The 16,004-nt window shown below is 41.1% G+C and overlaps 1 protein-coding gene and 1 long non-coding RNA gene across 3 annotated transcripts; both read right to left on the bottom strand.

Annotated features, from left to right (window-relative positions):
• Positions 1-5,513: 5,513 nt before the first annotated feature.
• On the bottom strand, positions 5,514-7,191 carry LOC137004104 (uncharacterized). Of its 2 annotated transcripts, none has more exons than XM_067364289.1 (3): positions 7,020-7,191; positions 6,631-6,889; positions 5,514-6,494 (listed from the first exon to the last, which is right to left on the bottom strand). In XM_067364289.1, exons 1-3 carry the CDS (start codon positions 7,148-7,150, stop codon positions 6,198-6,200), a joined length of 687 nt encoding a protein of 228 aa, XP_067220390.1. In that variant the 5' UTR covers positions 7,151-7,191; the 3' UTR covers positions 5,514-6,197. The 2 variants fall into 2 exon arrangements, with proteins under 2 accessions (XP_067220390.1, XP_067220391.1); XM_067364290.1 differs by having other exon boundaries at positions 6,641-6,889.
• Positions 7,192-9,386: 2,195 nt separating this feature from the next.
• LOC137004106 (uncharacterized) lies at positions 9,387-11,347 on the bottom strand. Its single transcript, XR_010892110.1, has 3 exons — positions 11,195-11,347; positions 9,662-10,560; positions 9,387-9,586 (listed from the first exon to the last, which is right to left on the bottom strand). It is a non-coding gene; the product is annotated as an uncharacterized lncRNA (long non-coding RNA).
• Between the last annotated feature and the right edge of the window lie 4,657 nt (positions 11,348-16,004).

The following is a 16,004-nucleotide window of genomic DNA, read 5'->3' as shown; positions in this document are numbered from 1 at the left end:
ATAAGCAAAAATCAGTATTAATGTGACCTCCTAGACTTCCAGTTTTTTTCAAAGGAGAAACTTCTGAACAGATTTTGAAAGTTTTATTGGCCTTCCAGTCATTTTCCATTCCATTTAGGTTTGAGAGAGCCAGGTTCTCACTATTACTCAAGTGTAAGGAGAGGTCACTAAATACTTGCCACTTTAGCCTGTAGTCTTTTTTTTTTTTTTTCCTGTTTTTTTTAATAATGCTTACAAATTTAAAGTATTTCCTGGTCATATTCTAATAAGTCTGAAAAAAAATTATATGGTCACTATACCATTGCTAAAACAACAACTAATGGTGTCCTAAGACTTTTGCACAGTACTTTATATGTATTATTATTAAAGACTACCTTTTCCCCTTTAAATATGATCTAATCCAAGGCTGTATACAGTACATAACCAGATCCTGTAATTATTGGGTTAAATCAAGACAACACTGCTGTATAAAGTGGGCTCTAAATGAGCTCTAAAATACCTCTCCATCTGAAAAAGCAAAAGCAAGTAATGTTACTTATATTGATTTTGTAAACGTAAAAAATACTGACTTACCGCGAGTATCCAGATAACGACGATGATTGATGATAATGATGATTATATCATTCGTCTGTGCTAGGCCTAAGAAATCATCTCACTATAGTAGCAGCAGCTACAGATAAAATAATAAAAACGCCTATCTTTACATCACTAAAATGAAATAAGAAGCCGCTTACAGACGCTCACCTCCACACATGTAAACGCAACACTGACGTCTTCACTTCCAGGTCAAGTAGAAGCTGTCAATCAAAAACTCAGTAGCCAATGAGAACACACCACTGCTGGCCCCGCCCCCGCGAGAGATTTGTGCCAGAAAGACGAATGAAAACTCTGGGATCGTAAACGAAAACTTCAGAAGCATAAATGAAAACTCTGGAAATGCTTTTGTAAGTAAAGATCAGTGAAAGAAAGAAAAGAAACTGTTAGCAAAACATGCAGTGTATTAAAAACAAAGTCAAACATTTTGCCTGTGATTTATTTTTTTAAGTTTCAAAGACATTTTATTCAGTTTCAATTTATATATTTATTAGTTTTTTTTTGAAAAGTTACGTTCATTATTTTTGGAACAAATGTAATTCCATACAAAGACAGCCGTTTTCCTAGTCTTGCGAACAAAGATAGCCTACGATCATTTTCTGACAGTGTCAGAAATTCAGCATGGTCATCGCACAGTGTGTTTGCTGCTACGACCTATGTCTACTGACCAGCCAATAAAAATGTGACAAGAAATCAACACAACATGGTGCTAAAACTTAAAACTGCTTTTTTTATTATTATTTTGCCGCTTCCTTTTTATTTTCAGTACACATAAAAACTACAACTGCCAAAGTGTGATTCAGCATGGTTTTGTTTACCACTAGCGCATGTTGATGACGTTTTATTCTTCTATAAAGACTTGCAATGTAGCCTACGAGTCAATAGGTGTCATCATCGTACAGTCTGCATGCATGTCGTACCCAAGTTCAATAGATCCATGTGGCAGAGTGCGATTTGTAATGATCTGAAAGGACTGCAAATATCGTGCAGTGTATCCTGGGCTTTAGACTGAAAGGCTTCAGGTCTCAGGAAAAATTACGTCAGGTGTCAGGTCTCATTCAACTACCCAGCTAACCAAAATACGTGACTGTTACGTAACTTCAACGTAATTTGGTGACCAAACTTTCGTCGTGGCGACGTAACTAGTTACGTTGTGGCAACCGGAAAAGTGAAATTCCCGGATACGTTGCCACAACGTAACTTTGTGACGTTGCCAGTTAGTAACTGCGACGTCGTGGCAACGTTGTGTATCATTGGTTGTGTATTGGTAATCAGTTGGTAATTTTTATATTTATTTTTCTATGGGCGGACATGCAGTAGTTTAACCTAATTTATGTCCTCATTTGCCCAAACTAATTTAAAGGCTATTCCAACAGCTTTGAACAATGAATGTAGAGCTCAAAATGAATTCAATTCATTTATTTTGAAAAACATGCAGAACATGAACAAAAATCCAAATAAAAATAATGAAATACACCCAAACTATAAATAAAAACATATCGCCTACAGCGAAACATAAAATAAAAGCATTCAAGACGTTTTGCACTCAGTATCATTAAAAACATATGCTGTGCTAGCGTACCATATAGGCATCAGACGAAACTACCTCAGAACAAAAGGCATCAGACTTATTCTTTTTTTTTTTTTTTTTGTATAAATTTATGTTGGCTTTTATCCCATCATAATTAGGGTGACCATATTTTGATTACCGAAAACCAGGACACTCAGCCTGGCAATGAGATTGTATTTATTTTAGTATTTTACTATTTAACTATAGTATTTTGTAATATAACAATTTTGTATCCATACAGAGGAGGCATACTTTATATGTATTGAAATTATAAGGCATCATTGAGTAAACTTCGAATATCATTTGAGTATCTCATTGCTGGGCCGAGTGTCCTGGTTTTCGGTAATCAAAATATGGTCACCCTAGCGTGAACGCACCTTGATACACACGACCTCACTCGTACGAATTCGTACGATTTGTCTAAACCCCAGTGACGGGTAGGTTTAGGGGCGGGGTTTGGGGTAGGTCATATGAATTCATACGAATTTGTCAACCTGTAAAATACGTACGATTTAGTAAAAAACGTATGAATTCATAGGAGTGAGGTCGCATGAATTTGTACGAATTAGCCACCTCGTAAAATATGTACGAATTTCCCTGAGATCGGGTTGCAACTTCTGTGCTTTGAATTTACAATATTGAATTTGATGTTCTGAATTTCTTCTTCATCTTGAAGCTGTATTTTTAAAAACTGGATATTTGCAGTCTAAAATTTCAGAACGAAAAATCGGCTGTTTGAAAAAAATTCTGCCATGAAAAACTTTAAGTTGTGTTCAATTTAAATTATCCAGTATGTCAAGAAGAAGATTAGAGAAAATCTTTATCCAGATAAATTAATCAATCTGTTTCACTGTCTGAATGAACTAGGTGATCATACTCTGGAAAATGAAATCCAAGACTATCTGAGCTCAGGGACGATAAAAGATGCCATTCTGTCTCCGTCACAATGGTCAGCTCTGGTTTTTGTGTTGCTTACTTCAGAGCAGCTGGAAATGTTTGAATTAAAGGAATACATCAGGGATGAGTTCAACCAAATAAACATCACACAGGATCAAGTTCTTAATATTCTACTGCCTGTGGTTGAAGCATCCAGATCAGCTCAGTAAGTGAATGGCTCTTTCACATTATGAACACAATAATGAAGTAAATCTGCATTTTGTGCTAAAAATACGTGAAGTCAAGTGTTTATAGAGCTTTTAAACCACATGTATGTGTGATTGACAGTCTACGTGTATATGGGTTGTATATGTTTACATGAAGCAATGCCCTGCAGAATGACTTGCTATACTTTGTCTAAAACAAGTGTGGACATTTTAAAAGCATATTTATAATTTATATTTTAATAATAATGTATAATCTCATGTTTAGATTCTTTGTGCTTATATGTGTTTGTACAGATGTGTGCATTTGACTAGAATTCATTAATAAAAGCATTAAATTGTATTTCCTGGTGCCATTAAAGCATTGATATTTTATTGAAAAGCTGCAGGTTCAGAGTATTTTTGCATAAATTGAATAATGAATGCATAAAAGTGATCTTGTTTTATTTTCAGGCTTGGTTGTTGCAGTCTCTCGGAGAATTGCTGTACTGATCTGGCTTCAGTTCTCGCCTCAGAATTCTTATGTTTGAGAGAACTGAACTTAAACTACAATCATCTGAAGAGTTCAGGCGTGAAGTTACTTTGTGCTGGACTGCGAAGTCCTCACTGCAAACTGGAAACACTGTGGTAAGACTTTTTTAGACTTATTTTAACTCTATTTTAATTCTCTCTTTTAACTCTTCATGCTTTTATTACCTCCAGCCTTGACTACTGTAATTCATTATATCTGGGTCTTCCCCAGTCATCCATTGCACGCTTACAGATGGTACATAATGCTGCTGCAAGACTGTTGACCGGGGCAAAGAGGACAGATCACATTACACCAATTTTAGCCTCTCTTCATTGGCTTCCTGTCTATTTTAGAATTCAATTTAAATTTTTGTTGTTTGTTTTTAAAGCTCTTAATGATCAAGCCCCATCTCTCAGATCATCTTATTCCTTTTTCATCCTCCAGATCTCTAAGATCTTCTGATAGAGCTCTCTTAGTTGTCCCTCATTCACGCTTAAAAACGAAGGTTGATAGGGCTTTTTCTATTGCGGCCCCCCGTCTCTGGAACCAACTTCCACTGGACATTCGCCTTGCTCCTTCTGTTACAACTTTTAAAATGAAGTTTGTAAGACTGATGCCAGAGTGCCTGGACCAAGAAAGGGCCACTCTTTGAGAAAACAAAAGAAATTAACATTTGAACTCTCTCTTGCAAAATTAGCATCCCCATTCAAGACGCAATCACACTGAGTCGATCACACCTCAGCAATGTGCATTTTTCTAATGTCAGGTATTCATCTTTTACTCTGTTTCTGAGCATTTGATGTTTGTATTGATCATCTTTGAGATGATTATGTAATTGGCATGATACATTTACCTGACTAATAAATTGTTACATTTGACTTGATTCTGACTTACTCTGAAATTATTGGCTCTAGTAGATTACGTTAAGTCCATAACCCCACAAATCTACGCTCAGGTTAGTAACGGACTAAAGTACAGTTTAGGTGGAGCAGTGGGGCACACCAACTGATATTTTAGAGCTCCGACTAACACATTGGCATTAGTTAAGTATACTTAGACTGTGTAGGCTAATAATGGGTTTTTTCCTTTTAGAGCAACAGAGTGTTGCTAGGTCAATCTAAACAGGGTGGGCCTCAACCTCTGGTTATGGTGAGATTATTCTAAGTGTCTGTGGGTAAACCGCTGCGTGATTATGTAAAGTTACCACTAGAGGAAGCTAAATTGGTCAGCTTGATTTTATGGTAATGGTCATGGCCCCTAGTTAAAAGTAATCTTACCTTAATTCGATGTGTTTCGATCTATGGGGACTAAATAAACGTATTCTAGAATGAGCAAAGTGGGTATGGCCTCTAGAATATTAGTCATCGCCTCTGTCTAATGACCAAGACTGACGAGATTGTGCGTATGAGATTGTATGCCCGGCCGGTGCAAGACTCACAGCGTTATAGGAATCCGAATGAACGAGTACAATAAGAGTAAAGAGTTAAATAGAATAATCAAATGTATAGCTAAATTGTTATACAAATGACCAATAATCAGTAGACATTCTAAACTAAATTCAAGGTCATAATAAAATGGAGTCAGATAAAAGTTTACTTGGAATTAAACTTTGCCACACTGAAAAGACCGAACGCGCAAGAAACCTTCCCCGTCCTGTGGGAAACCGCCGTTGGACCGAGTGGGCGGGCCTTACAAGTTGAAAACATATCTTTATTCCCAGGTATTTTACAGTTTTTCTCAAATGCTAAAACACATTTCACAAACGTTTCCTCCATGTTCCCCAATGTCTAAACACAACACCCTTTTCTAAAGCTACATAAACACAACCACACCTTCTCACTTCAAAACTCAAACTTTCACACCAAAAGAGCAGCTCGAAGCTTTCAAAAATGTAAACACTATACACATCATTACACACTACAGCAAAACAATTGAAAACACAATGCTCAATTTGTGAGAAGGTTCTTTGTTTCATAACTGCCAATGCATATTTTTTAGAAACTTTACAGTAATGGATGTTCTTAGATCTCTGCAGAGGATTAGGCATTTAGATTTGTGAGTTTCATATGAAAAGTATAAATCTATAGTAAATTCTGCATGTACACTACTGTAACACAACTCAATGCAAAAACAGAATCTATTGCACACAACAGTACTATTGAAAACATGATCAGGGTGTGAAGTTTTTTTATTTACTTTATTCACACCACACACACACCACAATCACTGTGCGGCATCATGTCGCTGAGCTGCATCGGGCCACATCACCTCATCCACATTGCAGGCTATATTGTCTCTTGCCAGGCACCGCGGGAAAAACGCCCTGGAATGGCAAATCCATCCTTGGAAGGCCTCCACTGGGATGTCAACACAGGCCAGCTCCATTGCCCTTAGGAGGTTCTCTCTAGTGTATGGTTGTCTGTCAAATGATCACATAAATGTGATGTGCGGGCCCAGGATGGTGTTGTTGGCGGTCCAGGAGGATGTCTTTTAGCTCCTCTAGGAAGGTGAGGAGACGTTGGGTGTTGTAAGACCCAAGGACAGCATGCCGGTGGACAAGCCCCTCCAAACCCATGGCCGCACAAAGAGTAATATTACCCCCCCGTTGGCCAGGAACCTCAGTGAGGCCTCTTTGCCTTCGTTTCTGCAGGTTGAAGCCAGCCTCATCCAGGAAGAGGTACTCATGAGGTCTGGCCATCGCGTCCAACTGTAATATCCTCTGTGAAAATGTGAAAGTGCACAGGTGTTCAGAACAACAGTCAATCAGGTAGCACAGTATTGTCCAGAAGTAATGTAGGCCACTGAGCAACACAGTATGTCCACTAACTGTACTGTGAACATGGATGTATACTTACTTGCACATACTCGTAACGTAGGTCTTTGTGTCGCGCAGAGTTGCACTCAAAGGGAACCCTATAGACCTGTTTCATCCGCATCTTTTGGCGCCGGAGAACTCGGTCTATTGTGGCCAAGCTGACATCATCAATGCTCTCAAAGTTGACATTATCGGCAATGACTTTGTCTCTGATCTCCCGGAGTCTAATGAGGTTGAGGGTTTCTTGTGCCGCTGTAAATATGGCAACCCTCCCACCTCTATGTGGCATTCTTTCAACTCTAAAGAAAGAAACATGTGTTGTCAATTGACATGTTTTACAATACAGTAACAACTGATTTGAAACCAATAGACTACTTTCACAGGCTTGTAAAATTGTATTGTGACAAAGAAAGCAATAGAGTACAATACCTGTTGTGTTGTCTGAATGCCCTGATAATGGTGGCCACGGTGAACCTACTCAGGTTTGGACGGACTCGTAGTCCTGCTTCAGTCATTGTCATGCCATGGACAATGACATGGTCAATGACTGTTGCTCGCATCTCATCCGTAATGATGGTGCGAGGTTGTCTTGCTCTCCCTCCTGGACCTTCTCCTCTCCCTTGTTGGCCTGCTCCTCTTCCTCCTCTGATTTGAACTCCTCTTCCTCATTGGCCTGCTCCTCTTCCTCCTCTGATTTTAACTCCTCTTCCTCGTTGGCCTGCTCCTCTTCCTCCTCTGATTTGAACTCCTCTTCCTCGTTGGCCTGCTCCTCTTCTTCCATGGCCAGCTCTTCTCCCTCCTCTGACTCGAATTCCTCTTCCCCTGACTCTGCCTTCATCCATTGTGTTTGTTTGGAATCTTCAGCAAACTGTGCACTCTGAACTTGCTTTTATACATGTGGTCACAGCATTAGCAACAAGTGTCTTTAATGCTTTTATTAAGTGTGTTCATTGTGTTCAAATATTGCTGACTGTGGCAAGCATTTTGCATCACACGAGCTTTCATTTGAGAATATGAGCAGAGTTCTTTTGCAACTTGTGTTTTAGCAAAGAAAAATGTGTTAAGATTTATGAGAACGGAGGATTGTGTTTTGTGAATTGTGTCTTCATGTGAAATGTGTTTATGATATTGGAAAATGATGGCTAGATTTAGTAAATGTGTTTAGACAACTGGTCATTTGGTTTAGAGGATTGGCTTTTGTGTTTTAGCATTTAAGAAAAACTGTAAATTGGATTTTATCTATGTTCCATTGTTTTATTGTACCATCTGTTTTGTTTTATTTTATGTTTATCTTTGACTTTGTTCAGCACTTTGGTCAGCTTTGCTGTGATAAATGTGCTATATAAATAAACTTTACGTACTTACTAAATCCCTCACACATGAAAGAGCTGGATCTGACTAAAAATAAACTCACAGAGATGAGCACTGACCTGCTCACTGCAATAAAGTTCAATCCACACTATAAACTGGAGAAATTACAGTAAGTTTGAGTTTTTGTTTGTTTGTTAAAAAAAAAAAAAAAAAAAGCTTTGAAGAGTCCAGCTAAGAAGTGGCCGACGGGCAGCTCAGTGAATTTGTTGCTGCAGTAAAGCTGAACCAGAGACTTTAACAATTTACTTTTCAGTGTACATGATCTGTTAGTTTTGTGTTGAAATTAACTTGGCTTTGATGGTTCTTTTGATCTAAAGTCTGCCCAACACATTGTGGAATTGATGGAACTATTTTATGAATGTTTTAGATTCTCTCCAATAGATGGCGACATGCTCATTATAAATATAAAGATGAGTGTTCTCTATGAAATTTCTCTATGGGTTGGGAAGGTTACTTTTAGAATGTATTTCACTACAGATTACAAAATACATGCTTTAAAAAGTAATCTGTAACGTATTTCGTTACATTACTCAAGTTTAGTAACTTAATCTAAATACTTTGGAATACTTTGAAATACTTAACACAAATGACCATATTAACTTGATGTTATGTTTTAAGTTTACAACCTGTAAATAAAAATGACCTCTACCCACCAAGATTTGGTTTTCCACTAAATTGTATTTTTAACATCAGTTACAAAATATATATCTGCAATTTATTAGACATAACCTATTGTGGCAAGGGGGGCGTGGTTCAGCGGAATCTGCAACGGGAGAGAGAAGGAGGAGACGCGCTGTGACTGAGTGGATTAGGTACAAATAATAAACACCTGTCTCTTGTTTCAGTAATTGGCGTGGAGAGAGTATTTAACGCCAGGAGAAACAGGAGCCTGCGAGAGAGAGAAGGACTACTGGCTGTTCCCCACTCCTGGATGTCTGCTTGTTCGCGTTGGAGTTAATTCTGAATTACTTTGACTGTTTTTGTGCCTGCCTGCACACTGTTCTGTTGTATTATTGTTTTTGGTGAAATAAACAGCCAGTAGTCACCTGCCGACCCTGTCCTCTTCCCTCCTTATATCTGAACTTTGTTACACTGGTGCCGAAACCCGGGAGGGAAGATGGATGCCGCCGCCATGCCAGAGTCCTCCGCTGCGCCATTTGCGGAGCTTATTACATCCCTCGTGGTCATGCAACATGATCAACACCAGGCCCTGCTGGACTTACGACAAGATCAGGAGAGGTGGTTCCAGGCCGTCCTCCAAGCCCAGCAGGAAGACCGCGAGAGGTTCCGGAGCTGGATGGACCGGGAGGTTCGGCCGGAAGCCACGGACCAACACGCTGTGCCCGCCCACATCCCACTCAACAAAATGGGGCCTGAGGACGACCCGGAGGCATTCCTCGATCTGTTTGAGACATCGGCCGAGATCTGTGGATGGCCTCGGGACCAGTAGCCGATGCGCCTGGTCCCATTGCTCTCCGGGGAGTCCCAGGTAGCGGCACAGCAGCTTCCGGTGCGGAGCCTCCTGGACTTCAACGATCTCAAGAGGGCCATCATCCAGCGGAATAGTGTGTCAGAATAGTGTGGTCCAAGTAACACCAACCTCATTTCAAAAAGTTCAGCACCTCCTTTAAAAAGACAGATCACAGACCATAAATATTTTCCATTACTTCACCAATAAAATGTTTGCACTGTTTACTCACCTGATGTTGAATGTCTCAATTCATTTATTTTTTGCACTACATCTTGCATCTGTTTTGCTCTTTCCACTACTTTCCTTCTTCTGTTTTTCACCTCTTTTACATTCTGATTGTTTATCTCAAAACAGATTCCTTTGTTTACTGCGACCATCTTATCAATCTTTTCAAACAGCTCAATCACTTGATTATCATCTTCTGTGTTCTTGTTGTTGAAGACATGATATCTGTTTCCACATTTGTCTATTATCCACTGAAGAGCTTCTCCTTCACTCTCAATGAACAGCTCAATGCTTGTGTCTCTCAACCAGTCGCCAAAGGTAAAGAGAACAATCATGTGATTCCAGACATTTACACCAAGATAGGCAATATGTTGCTCTACTGCCCTTCTGCACACTTCAGTGAAAGAAACACCTGAGATCCATCACCCCAATTTTTAATATTTAGCTTATGATACCTGTTCCCACATTTCTCGATGAGCCACTGGAGGGTTTCATTCTCCAACACTTGAGTTGTTTTATCTCCAGGATGATCTGTATAGGTGAACAACACTGTTGTGTGCTTCCATACTTCATCCCCAAAGCATCTAATATTATCACACAGAACATCATTTTGTTGAAATAATGTGTCTACATTTAAGACCAGAAGCAGGACATGAGGTCCTGGAGGACATTTAGTCACACTCAGAACAATTTCCTGTTTGTACAGTTCAGGATTTTCCTCAAAGGGTAAATTTCTCCACCAGCCTGGAGTATCAACCACAGTGATCTTCGTGCCAGCTATTTCACTGTGTATCTTCTTACAGTGCAAAGTCTTCTTCAAGTCAAACTCCTTTTTGCCCAGGATAGTGTTTCCTGCCGAACTTTTCTCAGCTTTTTTTGGTCCAAAAAGGACAATCCTCAGCTCTGTTAAGAAAGAATCAGGGCAGAGGTATGAGCATGTACTATAAAAAGTCATAAAACATATAAACTGTTTAATAACATCAAGCTGTTTATGTTAATATTGAATTACTAGTAGGGTTGGACAATTAATAAAAAAAAAAAAAAAAAATTACAATTACAATAATGGCTGCAGCGATTAACTAATCACGAAAAGTGTTGAATATAACATTCTATTTCAATCTACACCAATTGCTTCAATCGTTTTTTTGCAGCAGTGTTGAACATTGTAGCCAATCACAAACATGACTTTTGAGCATATGAATGCAATGGATAACCATAGACTTTTAAGTCACAGGCGCCAAACAAATCCACACAAAACCAAAAAATAAATGCTATAGTTTTCTTCACTAAGTTCTTCACTCTGGTGAATGCTCTCAGTATAAGGTTTGCAGGCATAAATGTAAATATGAGATTCATTGTGCAATAAACTAATCAGTTCTCTGCTTATTTTGGACACGTACCCTATAGCTAAAGTATTTAAACATAATCAAGAGCAATAATCGATTATAAGCGGACAGCCATAATTTCTAGAGTAAAATTTGATTAAAATGACTAAAACAGATCAAAGTGTGCAATAATCAATATTTATCACACTCACCCGAGGAGCTATGTGAACTGCTTGGATTCATGACGACACTCAAATCCCTCTTCTTCCTCTTTTCCAAAATTCTTTATTAAAGGGTAAAAATTAGCTCTAGTCCTTTAAAATAATGCATCAACTGCAGTTATATTCAGTTAGTACTACAAGCATTGTCAGAGACACAGTTGTGTTGCACAGTACAACTTGTTTACAGAGAACAGCAGAACTTTGCACCCTTATTACTGTTTTATTGAGCCATATATTTTACACAAAGGACAAAGATCAGTCAGGTGTGTTGATTCCACAAGAATATATCCATAATAAAGGTATCAATATGCAAAATACAACATGTAATCAACAACTGGTAATAATAATAATTTTTAAAAAATGATTTATTCACTTTATTTTTTACTTACGATTACTTGCCGCTATTTGACTATAAGTTAATGAGAAGAATAAATTGTTGTAAATGGTAAAATATTTAGCACTTCAAACCAGTGTTTAAGATTATGATTTTTTTTTTTTTTAATAAAATGATAATAAGAAAGTTTGCAATATCAAGCAACATGACAGTTTTTGTAGAGCTAAAATAAATGGAAGCGGATAAGACTGGAAATCGTACTTGGTAACGAACGTAACCTCGGTTCCCTGAGATACGGAACCAGTACTGCGTATGGGGAAAAGCTCCTTTTTCCTCGATGCTGAAGCCTTTTTCTATAGCGCAGTGTAACTGCACGGCCATTGGTTCAAACTGGAGAACTTTTTGAACCAATGACGGCGCGGCAGAGCTGCGCGAGCCTATGACGATGCAGCGCGCCAAAGCCCGTCAAAATGGGTGGGGCGTATGGCTATATAAGCGGGCATTTCGCCATAGGATTTCAGGTCATTCAACTGAAGCAACGACACTGAAGCTGCAGCCTCGTAGCACGGCATAGAATGCAGTACTCGTTCCGTATCTCAGGGAACCGAGGTTACGTTCGTAACCGAGTATGTTCCCTTTCGATACTTCACTCATACTGCGTATGGGGAACGAATTCAACCGTGCTGTGCACGGCAGGGAACGACTAGACTTTTCTTGGGCGCCTTGGGGCCCAGAGGACAAGTGAGAGGGCCGGAGCCGTCGAACCCTTTATGTTACACTGGAGAGGGAGGTAGCTCCCTAGAAGTGGCATGATGACGGAGCTCGACAGAGGCCGTCGCATCACACCGAGAGGACCCAAGCATGCAAGGTCGGGATGTCCAAGTTATAAGATCTGACAAAAGTGGATGGCAAAGACCAGCCGGCCGCCTCACAGATGTCTTGATAGAGACACACTAGACCAGGCCCATGAAGAGGCCATCCCTCTAGTGAAGTGGGCTCTCACTCCAATGGGGCAATGAAGGCCCATAGAGGAGTAACACAGAGCGATAGCATCGACTATCCAACGTGAGAGTCGTTGCTTTGAGACCGGAGACCCTTTGGTGCGGCCGCCAAAGCAGACAGAAAGCTGGTCAGATTGCCGGATTGGCTGTGACCGTTCAATGTAGGTCCTCAATGCCCTTACTGGGCAGAGTAATTCCAGCTCTGAGGGAGGCAGCGCTGAGAGGAAAATGACCTGTGCTCTGAATGGGGTGAAGAGCACTTAGGGATGTAGCCATGCCTGGGTTTTAAAGTGACCTTTGAGTCATTGGGCCCAAACTCAAGGCATGCAGGGCTCACAGAGAGGGCCTGCAGGTCGCCAATATGCTTGGCCGAAGGTCAGCTGACTCCAGCGGCTCAAAGGGAGGCCCTTTGAGTACTCTGAGGACTGTGGAAAGGTCCCAGGTGGGAAGAGTGAGAGGACGTGGGGGATTCAACCGCCTAGAACCTCTCAGGAAACGCACAATGAGGCTGTTTCGTCCCACTGATTGGTCAGCAATGGGAGCGTGGAACGCTGCGATGGCTGCTACGTACACGTTGAGCATGGAGGGGATGAGGCCCTTGTGCAGATGCTCCTGGCGGAATGACAGTATCGGAGATACGTCACAGTTAACAGGGTCTACGTTTCGTGCAGAGCACCAGTCAATGAAGACCGACCACTTCTGGGCGTAGAGGCCTCTCGTAGACGGGGTTCTCGCCTGAGAAATGGTGTGTAGCACGTCCTGGGGAGGCTTAAAGGCTCCCATCGAGGGACCATAGGTGCAGAGCCCAGAGTTCTTGCTGGGCAAGTTCTTGCTAGTTCTTGTCCTGTTCGCCTGAGAGAGGAGGTCCCGTCTCAGGGGGATCTGCCATGGGGCTTCCGTGGAAGGCCTGAATAACTCCGAGGACCAAACTTCGCTCCTGATTTGTCTGATGACCTGAGGGATCAGAGCGATTGGGGGAAAGCGTAAAGGACGAGTTGTGGGCCAGCGCGTCCATATCCTTCAAGAAATAAGTTGGGCAATGAGAGTTGTCTTCTGAAGCGAAGAGGTCGACCTCTGCCTTCCCGAAGATCTCTCAGGTTCTGAGAACCATCTGGGGGTGGAGCATTCACTTGTCCGAGGGAACATTGCTCCGAGATAGCATGTCTGCTCCCAGGTTCGTTCTGCCAGGTATGTGCGTCGCCTTGAGCGATCATAGCCTGGGTAATGCCCATTCCAAAAGGCGCTTTGCCAGTGGACAGAGGCGGCTGGACGAAAGGCCGCCTTGGTGATTTATGTAGGACACCACTGTCAGGCTGTCCGATTGGACTAAGACGTGGCGCCCCTTGAGTGGTTTCATTTTCCGAATAGAAGGAATAATGGCACTCACCATGGGACGAGGAGGTCGTGTAGGGCATGCAGAGATCACATGCCCGGGCGTGCCACAGTACAAACAGAGGTTCAGGGTCAGCCGACGTTGGCGCTCAGAAGGAGTAAGACGGGAGTTTTCTACTTCCATGGGTTCGTTGGCTGGTTCTGGGGAGCTGACGGGTTCGGACCGGCAGAGGAGTGAGTTGGAAAGTGACTGGCCCTGGTGTTCTTGAAGACACGCATGCATACGAGTGGCGCAGCGGATGGAAAGCTGGATGAATTTCTCTAAGCCGATGGAATCCTCGTATGCAGCGAGATGCAGCCGCACCCGAGGCTCCAATCCTTGGCGGTAGGTGGTAATCAAAGCTTGTTCATTCCATCCACTGACAGCAGCAAGCGTTCTGAATTGCAAAGCATAATCATAAATAGACATTGATTCTTGTTTAAGATTATAGAGTTTCTCACCAGCAGACGAATCAGAGATCAGTTTCCCAAATACCTCCCGGAAATGGGAAATAAAGGCAGAATACGACTGAGTGACAGCACCGTGTTGAGACCAGATGGAGTCCGCCCAGGACCAGTTCACACTGCAGGAGAAATCCGCTGCAGTCCTCTGCCGATCCTGAGTAGGACGCTGGCTTGGCCATGGGACTGGTGTAGACAGGTGGAGAAGGGGAGATGACCGTGTTGACGGTGGTAACTGCTGGTGCCGGTGAAGGAGAGGTGACTGTTGGTGACGGTGATGGTGGATTGTCGGTGAGAGTGCGGTGTAGTGCATCCACAAGTGCTTGGAAGGGATCCGGTTGGCTCATACTGGTTTTGCGGTATTGGTCCAGTCTTCTGTTACGTTACAGAGGGGTCGGACACAGAGGATCACAGGTAGGTGTTGTTTATTAAAACCAGTGAGCATAAACAGCAGTGCAGGAGTGAAGGAATGGTAAATATGATGTTTATGATGAAGCGTAGAGATAGTTACAGTCCTTTCTGTTTTCAGATGAATGAGTCTTTGGAATCGCTGGAGCTGGAGATCGCTGGAGACAAAGGAGCACTCACACATAGACGCAGGAACACACGGGGAGAACAGGACACACTGGAGACTGGTAAGTAGAGAGCAGGGAGTCCTTGAGGTAAGCATACACGTAAGTATCTGCGAACGAGACCGGACATGGAGTGCTGTGTGTGAGTGCTCTTTGTAGTGGTGCTGATGAGCGTGTTAATGACGTGCAGGTGGCGGTGATCAGTATTCCGGTGATTGAGTGCGTTGTGATTGGTGGATGGTGGAGCCTGACGTGTCTGTGACACAAAGAGCTACACATATTTTTTGAACAAATAAACAACAAATAAATTTGCTTTAAAAACAATCTGAAACCAGTATCAGAATCGGTCAATTTGCTTCTATTGGCCATGAAAAATCAAAATAGGTGCATCACTAATAATTAAATAAATAAATAAAGGATTATTTAAAAAATCTAATATTTTTTTTCTTTGCTGTTTATATGGTTAATATTAATGCAGCTATCAGTGCACTAAGGTTAAATATTAGTATAAACATATTTATACTAGGGATAGTTCACATAAAATGATCATATGTTTTTTCCAAACCTGTAAAATGTGGTGGTGGAGAGATGAAAAGAACTGTAGGAGTCACCTTTGAATATAGGCCTTCTCTCGAGATTATTGGGTAGATCATTTCATTTCATTTCATTTTCTTGATATACATTCTTAATGTTACAAACTTTGTTAATAAAACAATTTAAACCACTGTGTCAATTCGACTCTATACACCTATAAAACAACCTTTATTATTAACAATATTTTATTGTTATTAGTAGAGTATCATATACACTGTGTCAGAATAATGATTTATTACCCTAATTTATGGCTTAATTTATGACCCAAATTTCTGTGTGTTGTCAGTCAAGCTGACTGGACAGTGGATGTCAAATATGTTTTATGAGGGGTGTGAGCCTTGATTGGCAGGTCAGTGGTTGTCAATGGTTATTTTTTATGGCTGAATTTATGGCTGTTGCCCCCTGATTGGCAGGTCAAGAGTGTCAATGAGATATAGGGTGAGTTGGATTTATAGTTAGATATATGG

The sequence above is a fragment of the Chanodichthys erythropterus genome, chromosome 17 (genome assembly GCF_024489055.1).
Source record: "Chanodichthys erythropterus isolate Z2021 chromosome 17, ASM2448905v1, whole genome shotgun sequence".
In the NCBI taxonomy this organism is placed as follows: Eukaryota; Metazoa; Chordata; class Actinopteri; order Cypriniformes; family Xenocyprididae; genus Chanodichthys; species Chanodichthys erythropterus.
The sequence above is the reverse complement of the archived record's forward strand: the minus strand, read 5'-3'. Positions and strand labels throughout refer to the sequence as shown.

Excerpts from the sequence above, each read along its gene's own strand:
- LOC137004104 (XM_067364289.1), bottom strand. The coding sequence starts at position 7,150 with ATGCGAGCAACAGTCATTGACCATGTCATTGTCCATGGCATGACAATG. Across the intron at positions 6,890-7,019 it reads GCATTCAGACAACACAACAG|AGTTGAAAGAATGCCACATA; the intron begins GTATTGTACTCT and ends TTCTTTCTTTAG. Across the intron at positions 6,495-6,630 it reads TACGTTACGAGTATGTGCAA|AGGATATTACAGTTGGACGC; the intron begins GTAAGTATACAT and ends ACATTTTCACAG.